This window comes from Abramis brama, assembly GCF_963993115.1.
Source record: "Abramis brama genome assembly, chromosome: 7".
Taxonomy (NCBI): domain Eukaryota; kingdom Metazoa; phylum Chordata; class Actinopteri; order Cypriniformes; family Leuciscidae; genus Abramis; species Abramis brama.
Genome location: NC_139969.1, coordinates 28,059,585 through 28,077,406, shown reverse-complemented (window position 1 = coordinate 28,077,406; position 17,822 = coordinate 28,059,585). Strand labels below are relative to the sequence as shown.

At 37.3% G+C, this 17,822-nt stretch overlaps 1 protein-coding gene across 6 annotated transcripts in view; it reads right to left on the bottom strand.

Annotated features, from left to right (window-relative positions):
* The window catches only part of kmt2cb (lysine (K)-specific methyltransferase 2Cb), a 104,961-nt gene extending 92,397 nt beyond the window's left edge, over positions 1 to 12,564 (bottom strand). For 5 of the 6 annotated variants that reach the window (XM_084118797.1, XM_084118799.1, XM_084118801.1 and 2 more), the window contains exon 1: positions 8,748 to 9,093. In XM_084118797.1, the coding sequence (XP_083974923.1) occupies positions 8,748 to 8,953 (206 nt within the window). In that variant the 5' untranslated portion in view covers positions 8,954 to 9,093. Of the gene's footprint in view, positions 1 to 8,747; positions 9,094 to 11,818 lie in introns of those variants that run through there. The other variant, XM_084118800.1, reaches the window with a different exon arrangement.
* Positions 12,565 to 17,822: the final 5,258 nt, after the last annotated feature.

Sequence of the window (17,822 nt, the reverse complement as noted above, 5' to 3'; positions counted from 1 at the left end):
GTGTGAAATTAGTTTGACACTTCCTTTTGGCCATGTTGCTCAATTTTTTGCGTTCGAGAACTTGTAGAGCCTTTGTGTTTATTCAAATTTTGCATGATGCTGTTATCCAACTGCAGAATACGAATAGTTTCCTATAGCCCCATTAATAAATGTTTATTTTTATGGATGTAAAATTTTATTCTTATGGAAATTTTTCTTAACCAAATGACACGAGACTGACGTCATGCAAGTGTTTGTGTCAGTCTGAACAGATGCATTCATTCCGATTAAAATGATTATCACACCAAATTTTTGTCTTTGTCAAATTTCATCTTGTTGTGAACAGGTCATAACTGTGTCAATGGCTAGTAGTTTCTGTTTGTAAGTCATTCCTAATTTCCAAGAAATTCAATATTTTATTCTCAATTCACATTTCACACCCATTCCAATCCTATAACATATACATATGGCGATAATGGCGTAGCATAATCATTTCCCCCTATTGTCAGCAAACCTAACAAAACAGACCTGCGACCCATTCTGGATCACGATCCACCAGTTGAGAACCAACCAACAAGCACACATCCATCTACAGCCAAACATCCATTCGCGTTTCTACACATCCGCCCCACAAATGCGCAGTGAAGATCCGTGGCTGTCAGATTCCCACGGGGGCTCTTCTTGTCTGATCTATGTATCACTTCATCGGGGTGATAATTGTTAGGCATTCAAATTAAAGTCACACAGTTTGAAGACGGAGGAGGTACAGCAAGCAGAGTTGAAAGGGAAGCCAGCCCCTCTCTAGGGCTGCCGTAAGGAGGGAGTGTGTGAGGGACGGATGGGTAATTACCAGTGCCACTGGAGAGAGAAATCGCAGTCTGTCCCATGCCAAAAATGACTCCTCCCTGCAAATGACTTCCTATACCAGACAGTTAACAAGGCTGAATGCTGACAAATGGGAGAGTTTTCACCCCAGAGGTTATAGACACATGCAGCAAAACCTTCAGAACCATAGACCACATGTCCGGGTTTAAGAAGCAAGTTGAAACTAGTTGTCCAATATGATATATATATATATATATATATATATATATGATCCAAAATCCTAACCTTTCATTGAAGTAAAAGAATTGAAAGTGTGGGGGAAATCACATTATGAAATAAATGTTTTTCTCCAAAACACGTTGGCCACAATTATTGATACCCTTTTATTAAATACCTTGTTGCAATCTCCTTTTGCCAAGATAACTGCTCTGAGTTTTCTCCTATAATGCCTGATGAGTTTGGAGAACACCTGACAAAAGATCAGAGACCATTCCTCCATACAGAATCTCTCCAGATCCTTCAGATTCCCAGATCCATGTTGGTGCTTCTCCTCTTCAGTTCACTCCACTCATCAGGTCAGGGAACTGGGACAGTCATGGCAGAAGCTTCATTTTGTGCTCCCTAACACATTTTTGTGCTGATTTTGATGTTTGTTTTGGATCATTGTCCTGATGGAAGATCCAACCACGGCCCATGATAAGATTTCTAGCAGAAGGCGTCAGGTTTTGATTTTTTATCTGTTGATATTTGATAGAATCCACAATGCCATGTACCGGTATCTGAATAAGAAGTCCAGGACCTCCAGCAGAAAAATATGTCCACAACATTAAAGATCCAATGGTATATTAAATTGTACACATGGTTTACTTTTTATTCTTGTGTGCACCAAACCCATCTAGCGTGTCTGCTGCCAAAAAGCTCTTTGTTTAGTTTCATCTGACCACAGAACCCTGTGCCGTTTGAAGTTCCAGTCGTGTCTGACCACTGAATACGCTGGAGTTTGTTTTTGGAGGAGCGAGGAGCATTTTTCTTGAAAACCTCCCAAACAACATGTGGTGATGTAGGGGTTGTTTGATTTTTTTTTAAATAGGCTTTCTGACCCCAAGATTTAACTAATCTCTGCAATTCTCCATCTGTGATCCTTGAAGAGTCTTTGGCCACTCAAACTTTCATCCTCACCGTCCATTAAGACAATATAGACACACGTCCTCTTCCTGGCAGATTCGTAACATCTTTAGTTGATTATAACTTCTTAATTATTGCCCTGATGGTCAAAATGGGGATTTTCAATTCTTTAGCTATTTTCTTACAGCCACTTTCTATTTTGTGATGCTCAACAATCTTTTGCTGCACATCAGAACTATATTTCTTTGGTTTTACTCATTGTGATGGATGAGCAAGGGAATTTGGCCTTTGTGTTTCCTCATATTTAAACCCCTGTGAAACAAGAAGTCATAGCTGGACAATTTCATGTTCCTAGTCACCCTGGTGTGCTAAAAAAAGGTAAATATTAATGGGAATATACTTAAGAGATATTTTATTCATAAAAAATTCTAGGGGTATCAATAATTGTGGCCAATGTGTTTTGGAGAAAAACATTTATTTCATAATGTGATTTCCCCCCCACTTTCAATTCTATTACTTCAATGAAAGGTGAAATGAAATTTTTTGAATGAAAGATCAAAAGGATAAACAATGCAAATTTATTTTTTACAGCCATTTTTTATCATATTTACCAGGAGTATGATTAATTCTGAGCACAACTGTATATATATATATATATATATATATATATATATATATATATATATATATATATATATATATAAATATATATATATATTAAATGATGATGATATCTAGACACATATAAGAGACATATATAAAGATTTTATCATCAATAATTTTATTTAATAACTGTAATAAATTGTTGATTTGGAATATGTATATATATACACTCAACAAAATTATAAATAATATTTATTTATTTATATATATATATATATATATATATATGCATATATATTTTATGTATATATATATATATATATATAGCCTATATATATATATATATATATATATATATATATATATATATATATATACAGTGCAATGCATAAGTTAATACACCCATGCTAAAGTTGACTAAAAAGAGGAATAAAAAAACATATTTTGGAAATTGAACTTAATGCCTTAATTAAAAAAATTAGGAAAAATCCAACCTTTTAGGACACCAATTTTCTTTGTGAATGAATAATGTATCGTAAATAAATAAATGTTCTTCCTTAAAATACATGGTGCATAAGTGTGTACACCCCTATGTTAAATTCCCATAGAGGCAGGCAGATTTATATTTTTAAGTATTTTTTATTTATTAATTTTTAGGATACTATGCATCCTGATAAAGTTCCCTTGGCCTTTGGAATTAAAATAGCCCCACATCATCACATAGCCTTCACCATACCTAGAGATTGGCATGGTTTTATTTCAGTTAGCCTAAAAGCCTAAATGCATTGAGAGATGATCTTATGGAAAGTACCCCATGCCAATCTCTAGGTATGGTGAAGGCTATGTGATGATGTGGGGCTATTTTAATTCCAAAGGCCAAGGGAACTTTATCAGGATGCATAGTATCCTAAAAATTAATTTAAAAAAAATACTTCATTAATTTAAAAAAAATCTGCCTGCCTCTATGGGAATTTAACATAGGGGTGTACACACTTATGCACCATGTATTTTAAGGAAGAACATTTATTTATTTACGATACATTATTCATTCACAAAGAAAATTGGTGTCCTAAAAGGTTGGATTTTTCCTAATTTTTTAAATTAAGGCATTAAGTTCAATTTCCAAAATATGATTTTTTATTCCTCTTTTTAGTCAACTTTAGCATGGGTGTATTAACTTATGCATTGCACTGTATATGACATGGCAAAATTTTATTATTATTTTATTATTTTTATTTACATACAATTAAATGAAAAAATAGTAGTTAAATTGATTAAATAAAAATGAACTGAATTACAGTGAACATAATATGCTAAGTAAAATACAAATATTTGTACTATATTTACTCAAAACACACACACACACACACACACACAATGAAAATAGAAAATGTATATTAACCACATTTGTCAAGCTATCAGTAGATAAACCTGCCACAAGTTGGAAGGATCGACCATTCATGTTTATCAACCAAGCTAGGATCCCTATAGGTTGAGGCCAAAAATCCAAAAAGATTAACATATCAACCTATAGGTTAGTGATCTTTTGCAGATAATGCCAAAAGATCACTCATTTAATCAAAGCATGCCAAAAAATGTCCAAAATTAACTTGAAAAAATTGGCTTTGCCGAATTACTTGCAAGTATTCTAAAGAACTTTACGTGGAGACACAAATATGGAATATTACTCGCATTAAGCCAACAAAATGAAAGAAGACAAAAATCACAATGCGTTTATGTTTTTGTTGCTCTGACTCATCTCATATGTTAAGGGAAAGTGAAAGTGACATGTGAAAGCCAAGTATGGTAACCCATCCTCGGAATTTGTCCTCTGCATTTCACCCATCCAAATTAGTGTACACACATTAGGAGCAGTGATTAGTGAACACACACACTGCAAAGCGTGGACACACACACCCGGAGCAGTGAGCAGCCATACCTAAACAAAGTGTACACATTAGTCTGAGCTCAATGTGTCTTCAAAATGTCACCTGTCAGACCACAAAGGTTACATTGTAACCTGAGCACCAAGGTAGCCAGTAGCACGTCCCTTTATGATTTCAAGAAGAAATAATTTAGTTCACATATAACACAAACATGCTAATTTAGCATACCCTTGTAACACACAATGAAGATGATACTATTCTGACAGGTCATTAATCTGTCATTCATAATGCACTTTAGGATCGATTCGATTGGTTTGGTATGTGTACCTTTAGAGTAAATCTCTTTCAGCTATTCAAATCATTTGGATGGAGGTACCATAGAAATGAATTGTGTTAACGCCCAACCCCAACATGACTTAGTAGGCCTCTGTAGTAGACAGAGGATTAAATATGCATCACAATTCCCAGACAGCCAAACATCATCTCCGTCTGGATGAGGGAACATGAAAATGTCCTACTTAAAAACAGTCTTTACTGATATAGACGAATGGAACAATAAAGTCAACAGGAAAAGCCATTCACAAACAATATTACTTCCATACTTCCATACTTCCATATGTGAAACAGCAAATTCGATTTTTAGACAAAAATTGAATTAAGAATATGACATCATGACAATGCTGATGGCTGATGCAGTAAAATGTAGGTACAAATTTATAAAACTAGACCTTGGTCTCATTTAGGACCGACAGCTGTGATGTCATTAGTATCCATCTGCAATTGCCAGTCATGTGTCACTACGTAATGCTGACGTTGTTTGCTTTAAAATCCTGTATTGGCTCTGCAAAGCATTAAATGTCACAGGTAAAATAAAAATCGTTCTGCAACACACGTTTAAGATTAAGTATATTTGTGTAAATATACATACACACTGGTATTGGTCTATGCTTTTGCAAAAAGAAAAAAAGAGAACATAGAAACTGCATGGTCCATTTAGGCATGCTCGGCACCCAACCCCCAAGCCCAGAGACCTATAACTTATCCCCATGATCCCACCATAGAAAGAGAGAGAGAGAGAGAGAGAGAGAGAGAGAGAGAGAGAGAGAGAGAGAGAGAGAGAGAGAGAGAGAGAGAGAGAGAGAGAGAGAGAGAGAGAGAGAGAGAGAGAGAGAGAGAGAGAGAGAGAGTTCTGTTTTAGAAAGTAGAGCCAACACACAACTACAGTATAATATCTGGAGTGGAGTTTTATGGAATGGATTTCAAAGACTGGATTCTGTGAAACAAACCGATCCGATGGTTTCCTTTCCAAAATATGGGACCAAATTCAATTAAATCCTTAGAGAAACACTAAACTGAAGTACGCAACAAAGGAGAGTGGAAAACAATAAACTGAAGAATTCCTTGACTAGCGGTGTTTGCCAAGGCAAGCCTCGCTATTTCTATTAGGATTTGAACAAACCAATAACATTTGTCCTGTATTGTTTGTGGTAGAGACATGGATGATACCTCAAATAATGTGGTTTGTTGAGGAGAGGTATGCTATTATTTTTCTAAGTGATCAGACTTCTTGGCGGACAAGTGAAAAACCCCATAGACTTACATTGAATGTGGAATTTTATTCTTTAGGGTTGTATCTGTTGTCTTAGGCTAGTAAACAAAGCATCGGCCTCATATTACCTTAGCAACTGCATAGTAACCACCCACAATACCATAGCATCATGGTGGCAGCTTTTTCTCAGGTATGAATTAGGGGGTGGGTGGTATGACTGAAATCTTTTTTATATAAGTTAAGGTATATATCACTCTTCACTGATTTTTGTTGGAAATGTAACCCATTTTTGAATGTATTACATATCCATGAATTATAATTTCTTTTAAGTAATCCATTTAATTAAAAACTTCACAAAGCATTAAAGCCATGTTTTTCCTGTAAGGCCGCATTTACACTGCAGGTCTTGATGCCCAATGCGCTTTTTCAATGACGTACGACTGGCATTGGCAAGGGATTATCCAGTATGTCCGCTTTCATGGCAAACGTAAATGCACGTATCCGATTCACATCAGGTTTATTTCCACATATGAATGAGGCCTGAAACCGATCTGAGAATATCAGAAAACAATGTGCTTTTTTTCTGCTTACACGTTCGTGGGTCATATCCGATCTGTGCCACATGGGAGGAACAAATGGAATTGGGTCATTTGAACCATGTAATGTAAATGCAGCCTAAGACATTCAAGACATTTAGAGATGCTTTTCTGTAAAAATGCTTTCTGTAAAAAAAATTTGTGAAAAATGCTGTATAAATACACCTGACTTTCCAAATAAAATGTCCTTATTTTTTTTATTACCTTTTAGTTTATTTTTTTTGGAAGTTGATGGACACCAAGCACAAGTCGACATCTTCACATTTATGAAAGACTTTCACAAAAAATATTTATGAATATTTGAAATTAGCCATATTTAAATGTTGATGTAAAATAGCTGGCATAAGCACAACATGAACTCTATAATAATACACTACCATTTAAAATTTCTACATACATAAATACATTTATAATGTTACAGATAATTATTATTATTTTTTTGTATGTCACAGTTTCCACAACAATATTAAGAAGCACAAATGTTTTCCACATAAATAACATTTTAATAAATTACATTTTAAAATATATTAACATAGAAAAACAGTATTTAAGCAGTATTTCTCTTTTTACTGTATTTTGTTAAAAAAATGCAGCCTCAGTGAGCATAAGAGACTTCTTTCAAAAACATTTACAAATCGTATCAACCCCAAAGGTTTCAATGGTACGTTGGCCAACCATAAACAACCAACGTTGGCCAACCATAAACAACCAAAAGATACACGAGCGGACAGTTATGATGCACTAACACTAGCAATGTCTTCAGAAAAAGCCAAAATCTTGTTATTTCAACTGTTTTAAGCAAGAACCATAGCAAATCAACAGTTTGTAGACATTTGAATGGTAGGTAGTAGGAAGTTTCTTCTTTTGAAGAAGATGATTTTGTGAGATCTATTAATGAAAGCACCTTGCATCAGACCGTCCCACAGACATTCACACCTTACACAGTCATAGTAAAGCTCCTAAGCTGACAGAGGCACCTGTGCTTTTCATTTAAAAGACTCCTATATAATTAATCCCCTCAGGAAATATGCCAAGCACCTCCCCTCCATTTAGACGGTTATCTGAGTCAAGAAAGATGCACATACCAGAAGAAGTCCACCAGAATTACCGTTCAAAAACTGCTTCTGTACATTCAATGGATTCCGGTTAGCCTAAAGTCCCATCCTGGATCAATATGCCAGTCAGGCAAACAGGTGCTTCTCTTTAATGTGCTCTATGGGTAAATAGCTGAAGGGCTTAGAGGGGTTAATTCAACGCACCATAATTTAAAGCGGCCTGTCAGAGAGAGATATCAGAGCAGATGAGGAGACCTCCACTGCCATGTGTCCATGAAGCTAAATTGGTCAAATTTTACACCATGCCTACACTGGACATGAGCGGTGCATCAAAACTAGAATGTTCCCATTATAAATCAACAAAGACGTCTATCATGGAAAGCACCCATCGTGGCATAAAACAGTGCATTCTATTCCAGTTTTTCTTCAAGATGTGCTGCACTGCTAACACTGCTAGGTATGCAGACTATATATACCAATATTGAGAATCTGGCTAATAGCGATTAGCTAAAAATAAAAAATAAACACACACATACACACAAAATCAGTCCATTTAAATGCTACAAGTGAATTTAGCAACACAAAATGATGTACAGAATGAAAATGTCTTTGTTTTGTGATTAGTTTTAACAGTATTATTAAATTATTGATGATTGACAGGAAGGTCATCTTAATGGAAAAATAATTATTCAAATAAAAATAATATAAATAAATAAATCCAAAAATAAATAATGTCAGCAATGTGTCGCCTTTCAACCCCTCTCCTTCAACCACTTTGCTCCATGCTGGTACATAACACACACTTTTTATGATTTTTTTTTTGTAATTTTTTTTACTTTTACTTTTATTTTACACCATGGGATTTCCTTTTTTTTATTTTTTAAATGGGACACACAAACTCAAAACTGATTGGTCCATGGTTGATAAAAAGTGACACGCAGCTTAAATACCATTAATGTTGACAGCCAAGTTTACGTTGCTTCCAGCATAGACACAGAGTTAGACCAACTGGATGAATTTCATAAGATTCTTATCTTATAGGACCAATAATCAACATTTCTTTCTAAAGACATTTAAATTGCTATTCAGATTAATAAAAACAGCACCTCAGAAGTTTAATTAAACTTACTTCTTTCTCTGTCTGGGTACAGATGGAAGTGTTGTTGCCGTGGATAATGCGTCCTTGCGAGGGCGGCCCCGGGGCCGCTTATCCGTGGGGGCCGGACTTCCAGTGGGAGTGGCCCCAGAGCTGCTAGGAGGTGGCGAGGGTCCTTTGTCAGAGGGGTCCAGACTTTTCTCCTCTGATGACATTCTGTGAAAGAGATGTGAACACATACATTATTTTCACAAATAAGTTTATAACATCATACATGTCAGCTATCCTGTAGGCTGACAAAATTGTACATTTCCAGGAAAGCTTTCAACACAGCAAGTTTTCCAGCTTTGCAGCAGATTTACACCTTCAAAACACATTCTCCAACCAGTGAGGTTTTAATTCTGATTTTATTAAAATCCTGGTAATGCCGAAGGAGAAAATAATCCCTGAGGTTAATACTAAAACTATATTTTAATCCACTTGTATAATTTGCTCATAGTGTGGACTGTGGAGTCTAACTCACAACTCAGCAAAAGTTCCATAAAAATTCAAAACAAGAGCACATAATTCCAATAAAATCAATCCACACAATGCTATTATGTTTTTTGTTATGCTAGACACGCTTTTAGTAACATTTCCACCTCAATTTAAGAGTGGCAAATATTTTTTTTCATTATCAGTTATGACATTTTTAAAAGGAAAGTTTAGCTTTAAAAAAAAAAACATCTACTTAATGTTTTTGACTTGTGGCATATTAGCACAGCATTGGACTTCACAATCCAATACAAATTAAACAACTCAGTTCAAAGTGACAGACTGACAGACCAATGTTTTGGTCGTGTTGTTGTATTCTCTCTGAATGTTGTGCATATTGTTAGATGTTGCTCTGCCGGATCCCCAGTGCTGACCCTTGCGCCTGCTCTGCGTGGTGCTTCTGCCAACCTGTCCACTCAGCTGACAAGGCATATTGCCAACGGGATGCTGTCTTTTCCGGGAACTACGTGGGATCCCTCCCTGGGTTGCGCTCATTGTATCCTGCCTTGAGTAAACAATTAGACCTCACATGGTTGAGTCAAGCCTTCAATGAGGCCGTGTGCATTACCATTATTGTGTACATACACATTGTCTGTGGTGGCCATTTAAAAACCTTATGAAATGGTTTGGCAAGTGTTTTTTTATTATTATATAGATTTCTGATTGAAACTGGAAGCTGGGGGAGGGCATATTGAAGAAAACAAACTAACAAAACAGCCAATAGGCTTTAGTTTAAGTCACAGCTGAGAAGTATTATTTGCTACACGCTATTGCTAGCCAAATGTAGGCAATATTAGGGGAGGGACATTATCATTCTAGAGTGCATTTGATTGGACAAACATTTGGATACGCCCTTGTGTGCAAGATGACTCATCAAGTTATACTTTTTCACAGAAGAAAAACACTAGAAATACATAGGCTACATCTGCTAATGTTTATTTGGTTGACTAAAAGCAAATGAGACATGAACAAAACTCCATTTTCTTTAACAGAAAAGAAAGTATCAACATATGGATCTGAAGTCTGAGTCCATAGTCAACATCAGCCCACGGTTAACATCTGCAAGGGTAAAGGATTTTTCCTTAACCTTCCAGGACAGAGTATGGCGGAGGTATTACAAGGAAATTATAAAGATTAAATAAGAGTACAGTCAATTAAAAGGTTAAAGCTTACAAAAAGAGACAGACTTTTAGATCGTTCCTTCTGTTCACTCAATTAAACCACAGCTGTACATGTACAGAATGATGCTGCTGCAAAATTATGAATGTCTTTGGATTCATTTTGAGAAATGTAGCTTGCAAATGCATCTCTACATGCAACTTAAAGTTTTCTGTTAATCAGACGGATAATGAACAGGTGTTTCTAACAAACAACATGGTAGCAACACCAGCTAATGCATTCACATGTGCTTTACGTCTGGGTCATATAACTGCATTAATGTATACTTGCGGTTTACACTTGATCCTCCTGCTATTTTGCAATTTACCATCAGGGTTAATAGAGATCTACATAACCCTATAAACTATAATGTACACATTTTTCTAAGTAGCATAAAAACGTACTTGATGTGGTAACATCTCATCTAACTAGTTAAATTCAAGCAAAAAATTATTTAATATGACTCAACTGTTATACCAACAATAGTAATTTTAAGGGTAAGCTAAGGAAAAACAAACAGCCACAATCTATCTGAAATTATGAAAAATATCTAGGCCTCGTATAGAGGACTTCTTTTGAAGTTATACAGAGAGTATATATATATATATATATATATATATATATATATATATATATATATATATATATATATGAGTAAATTATTAAATAACACATACAGGAACCAGGGGATAGCCGTACTGAAACAGCAGAAGCACACAAAGCAAGTGCTTCTTCACATGAGGGGGCATGTCCAGCTTTTTGCCTTTGTTCAGTTGTCTCCAGAGCTTTGTGTTTCAGAGCCTTACATACGCAGGGTGCCAATAATACCATCATGCCATGAAATACTCATACGGTTTCCCTACTCAATACTTTTTTATAAAATGGGGAAAAAAACAAGGACAAGCCGGCGACTTTAAATGAGAGAGGCGGATTTGCACTCTTTAGGGTAGTCCAAAGGCTAAACCTACCTGCATACAAAGTATCGGTGCTGTCCAAAAATTTTCGCTCGGCAGATGATCATCGCGTGCAATGTAGTGTCAACTTAGATGTGATGGTGTTACAGTGGAAAGATGACTGTAAATGCGCAAGAAAGGCTATAAGTGGATACAGTAGAGGCCTTGCAGCCCGGCTGATTAACTTGGAAACATTACTCAAGCTTGGAGTCACCTATCCATGCAGGAATCATATAACGGACCATTAAAGGTAGTGGACTGTAAAGATGTAGGACGTTTTTAAACACCTTTTTATGATTTTAGAGTTAATTGGGAGGCTAGCGAGAGTACAAGAAGAAAAGCTGCACACTCGGTCGAAATCAAGTGTTCGCATGCAGAAAGGCGACAGAAACGACAAAAGCACTCGCAAATGGTGACGAGAAACACACACAACACACTCGTCGATCGATATTTACTTACCTCTTCGACCCTAGCAATTTTTATTTATTTCCTTCATGACAAGAACCGTCATATACGTGACATATAGTACTTTTGTTTAGTGTTTGTGGATGGCGCTGGGGGGTTGGGGAGGAATACACCACTATTCCTCTGGAAAATAAGCCAGCGTGACAAAGCGATATCTTCGGCGATATTGTACACGAATTCCAGTAAAATCCACAGAAAAACTATAATGTTTAATCCATAGGCAGAACGCATCCGCTTTCCTTCGGTTCGAACGGATCACTTTTCTTTATTCCGCTTCATCCCACATCGCCAAATCCTCGCGGGTTACATCCCTCATCCGAAAACAAGCCATACCGACCGCTATCTGAGCTCCTGCGAGGCGATGACAGGAGCCGATCTTTGGACACATTCGGAGAAATACAGCCAAAAAATATCCCCAAATGAGGGAGAACCGAAAGCAGATTTCGCTTTCAAGCTTTCAATCCTGACGATTTCGATCAGCTCGGGGAGCAAGCTGCAAATTTCGAGCTATACTTTAATAACGCTAAACCCATCGAGATGGTATCCTTGCCTGGGTATTCACAATGTGTACACGTAAAAGTCGACAATTAGATGCGGCTGTAGAACTAGGAATGAAATAAAACGTTACATTTCTGCATTAGTACAAATATTAAAGTTGTAGCTTGCACTCCATGGTAGCCATATTTGAGTGTAACCGAATCACGCACTGTGAGCGACACCATGCTAAATAGTGCCACAACATTAGGCACGGCACTCAAAGGAACGACACCTTCTCATTTAGAAGTGCACATCATTATCCTTCATAATAACATTAGAATGTATTTTTAAATAATATATGAGTCTGTTTACAAACGCCAGTGTAAAATAAAAATAATATAAACTGACCCTGCGGAGTGATATGTTGGAGCGCTCAGCAGGTGAGGCGACTTTTTTTTTTTTTTTTTTTTTTTTTTTAACACGCACAGAATCTTTGCAAAACGCGGAATGGACTCTAGTACAGGAACCGGTCGACTGGTCTACACGGTCTCCTTTGAGGCCATGGGGTCATGTGGTTGTGTTCGACTGACTTAAGATGTAATTTTTTTTTTTAAATAACAGTTTTAGCCTACATTATGTATTTTCTTTCAACATCTTCGTGGTTGACTCTAGGACATATCAATATATTACAATATAATACAACTTCAGTATTGACTCCTAAATCTGAGGTTTTCAGTCAAAGTTTTCAGCAATAGTTTTGTTTGAAACCTATTCAAAACAGAATATGGCTAATAATTATGTTCTCCAACTAAAATTCTTCATATATTTTCTATAGGACGTTTTACTATATTCATTCAGCATGAACATTTTTAATTATACTGCAGGTTCCCATTATTTTTGGGCAATAGTGAAAAAGTTTAAATGCCTTATAGCTTTTGTTGACTTTAAAAAAAAAATCATGAGAAATATTCACTGCAGTAAAAGGTATGACAACAAATCTTGGTTTCCCTTATGTAATTCAATTTTTATAACATTTTAAATATCACCTGATATTACAATACTAAGTTTATTTTCTTGTGTAAATGCTGCCCTTACAGTAGCATTTGCAAATTGCTTAACAATAATTTGTTATCTAAAAATGGCTACCTGTCCTGAGAACAAATTTATAGCTCAGGTCAAATCCCCTGCATGATTACAGTGTTTGGAAATATATTTAAAAACAAAATGATAAACATTTTGAAGTGACATTCAGCTTAAATTCCATCAATGTTGACTGCCACGTTTACTGCATAGACACAGTTAGACCAACTGTAAAAACACTCCTTAAATCCAGACCAAGTTTTATTTATCTTTTCCTTGTGCAAATACTAAAATCTTACAAATAAAAAATGTGCATGTACTTTAAAAAATAAACCATCATACATTCAGATAAATATTTATAGACAATGGTGTGAAAGAGAACAAATATTAACAGCCTTCACTTCCACATTTTCTCTGGTCAAGTCATTTGTGCAGTTGTTGATTGAAAACAGTTAATATGGAGCTGCATGAAAAACTTTTAAAGTGCACTATACTCACCCATATGTAATAGAAAACATATTTTGTAAAAGAGAATGCAAAATAGTCTGAATTACAACATTCATCTCACATATGGGAGATTTAGACTTGCTTTTATTTTCAGCTAAAAAAATTATCTTTTTATTGGGTTATTTTCTCATGCATGGTTTTTGCCTCTTTAAATATATATATGTCTGACTTTAGATCTCAGTAGAGAAGGTGATATATATTTCAAACAGATGCTCACCAGAGAGGAAGGCTAATGCAAGTCTACCTATGTTTTCTATCATGAGGAAATCTCAATTATGCTGCATAATTATATTTACCACAAAACACAAAAAGAGAAAATTTCTCCAGTTTTGACTATTGTTTTTTAGTAAAGCTTTTTACAACATTACAAAGCAATGCAGTCCAATTTTAGATTACATCAATCAAAATGAAAACTGCAGAATAAATGGAAACCTAAAAGGCCAAATTTTATTTTATATATTTGCAATGTGTTTTTATATCGTATTTAAGACCTCACTATTACTTTTTTTTTTTTTTACTCTGAAGCGAAAATAAGCTTTCATATGGTTATAGGGTGTATTGTGGTTTAAATAACTTCCTTCCTAAAGTGTCTGTCAGGGTTTAGTTTTGCTCTGTGTTTCTGTAGGACTTTAAGGGTAGCCTACGTTTTACACAACAACGATGGAAGTGTTTCCTTTCCTTTTTTCACGTAAAGATGACAACGTTGTCAAAACGATCCCCGTTCACACGGATCAGTGAAAAAGACTAACACTGCTGTATTCTGCTGCCAGGCCAGTAGTTGGCAATGTCACTTTGTAAAGAAAAACTACACGCTTATGCATATTACTGAACACGTAATACGCATGCGCATGACTTCGCCGTTTTCACAAATTCTCATTTTTGTACTTCAAACTGTGACGATAATGGTATCATTTTCAAAGACTTGCACTTTGAAACCCGTTTTCAAAATTTGCGTTTTCAGGCCCCCAAAAATGAACAGTGTAGGCTAAATGAACAGCCAAAACAAAAAAAACGTTCTCCATTTTTTGTTGAAAATGGTGTCGTGTAAACAGCCCCTGAGTTGTCTCTGTCATTGTTCTTTGTTGGAGTTATTATCCTGTTAGTTGCTTTGCACTATTTCTATGTCAGTTTCCTTTGTATGTGTTCATTTACCATGGTTTTTGCCATTTCCCTCATGTTTCACACCCTTGTTTAATTAGTTACCTGTTTCTTATAGTGTTTTCCCATGTGTAAATAAATCCCTCAGTTTGTTCAGTTCTTCATCTTGAATTGTTTATGCTGCCATGTGTTTTTCCCCTGTGATCTTCTTCGTTTTGGATTATCTTCTTGTTTTTGTTTAAAATTAAACTGTTGCCAGGGCCAGGGGGCCCTGGTGCAGAAAGTTGCTGTGGGCCCCCCTCAGAATCCCATTCCAGGGAAGGGGGTTAGGTTGTGTGGTCCCCCTCTGCCAAAATAGTGTGGGGGCCCCCAAGATCCATGGGCCCCTAGAATCTACACCACCTTTCACTCCTCCAGCGACAGCCCTGATTGCTGCAATTAGATCCCCTTCTCAGTTTTGCCTGACCTGCACAGTTTTTTTGATCCAAATGCCTTAGGTTCAAAAACGTTAAATTAAACCAAAAATGCGTCTATAATGTGTCTATAAAGAAGGTTAGCCCACAGACACAAAGTTGACATACAACTATAAAAATTAAACATTGAAAATATAAAACATAAAAAATGTAATTGACATAAAACAGATAAATGTATAATCTATATATCTTATTTAAGGTGGAAGGTTGTGAAATATGTTGATAAGAGGCTTTTTGCAAAGTTATTACTACCTTACTTGGCCAGGGGGCAGTGTGACACTGTATACCATTTCTTGAATGTGATAGAGGAGAAAACTTTCTGCATTTGTAGATTTTCAATAAAAAATCACTTTGATTTATAAGCGGCTTTCTTCATGGGGACCAAAAAATGTCCCCACAAGGATTTCTGCTATTGCCATCTTTGTGGGACATTTTGTCCCCATAACTGAACCACACACACACACACACTATCTTGATCTCTTCATCTGTTGAAAAGAAGTTGTATAAGCGGTGTTGTGAAATGTAATTAATGTTTTTAGTTAGTATCTCTCTTTGAAAAATATAAAATATGCTTTCAAAGAGAAAACATTCATCTACCACTATTAAATCAAGTATTGTAATGCAACTGATTACATCAGTGTTATAATGTTATTGTGGTACTGTGCTTAATCAGCCTGATGTTAGAGTTGACTATCATTTGTCGGTCTGTCACAGTAAAAACAGTATGTCATTACAAATGTTTGACAAAGCAGACAGGGACTGTATCTAAACGGCAGATGTTAAACATCAAATTTCAGTCCCATTTTTGGAGCATAGACCCCAAAATGTCATTTCCAACTTAAATTGTTACTTTGGAGCAAAGTTTGGCAGACTTGGCAGATGTGCTAAAACATGATCCAAATGATGTTAAGAGGTTAACTACTGGCATGATTTTAGAAAAGCTGTATTATATTCAATAGGGCTGTATTACAGAAACCTCCTGTCAGGGTGTGGATGAAGACATGAGGTGAGGACATTTTACTTGACAAAAAAAAATGTTTTGGGCCTTGAGTGGCCTCCTGGTCAAGCTCTTCTGGGGTAGGAGCGGACTCTGGTGCAGACTCATGGGCTGGAGCGGGCTCGTGATTGAGCTCTGGGGCTGGAGCGGCAGTGGCTCAGTGGTTCATGTAGGTTGTCTACAAACCGGAAGGTTGGTGGTTCAATCCCCGGTTCCACCTGCCCAAGTGTTGAGGTGTCCATGAGCAAGACACCTAACCCCTGCTGCTCCCGACGAGCTGGATGGCGCCTTGCATGGCTGACACCGCCGTCGGTGAGTGAGTGAATGGGTGAATGTGAGGCTATATGTAAAGCGCTTTGGTGGCCATAGGTCTGTGAAAGCGCTATATAAATGCAGTCCATTTACCATTTACCATTTGTGACTGGGCTCTGGGGCTGGAGCGGGCCCGTGACTGGAGTGGCTTGTGACTGGAGCAGCTCGTGACTGGGCTCTTGGGCTGGAGCGGGCTCGTGACTGAAGCAGCTGGTGACTGGGCTCTTGGGCTGGAGCGGGCTCGTGACTGGGCTCTGGGGCTGGAGCTGGAGCGGGCTCGTGGCTGGAGAGGGCTCGTGACTGGGCTCTGGGGCTGGAGCGGGCTCGTGACTGGGCTCTGGGGCTGGAGCGGGCTCGTGACTGGGCTCTGGGACTGAAGCGGGCTCGTGACTGGGCTCTGGGGCTGGAGCAAGCTCATTAGCTGGAGCGGGCTCATGGGCTTTAGTGGTCTTTGGAACGGGCTCATGGGCTGGAGTGGACTCTGGAGCGGGCTCATGGGTCAGAGCGGATATGTGTCTGGCCTAGACGCACATAGCAGCTGCAACTTATAGTGAAAGGACCCCCTCTTCGATCATGCCCAAACCAACAGGAAGAGCTTGCTCTAGAATTTCACTCTCTGGATCGGACTCTGGGATTTCACTCACTGGATTGGAATGGACTCAGGAGTTTCAGTCTCTGGAATGGACTCTGAAATTTCACTCATTGGAACAGTCTCAGGGATTTCACTCACTGGAACGGACTGAGATTTCACTCACTGGAACGGACTGAGATTTCACTCACTGGAACGCACTCTGAGATTTCACTCACTGGAACGGACTCTGAGATTTCACTCACTGGAACGCACTCTGAGATTTCACTCACTGGAACGCACTCTGAGATTTCACTCACTGGAACGCACTCTGAGATTTCACTCACTGGAACGGACTGAGATTTCACTCACTGGAACGGACTCAGATTTCACTCACTTGAATGGACTCTGAGATTTCTCTCACTTGAATGGACTCTGAGATTTCACTCACTTGAATGGACTCTGAGCTTTCACTCACTGGAATGG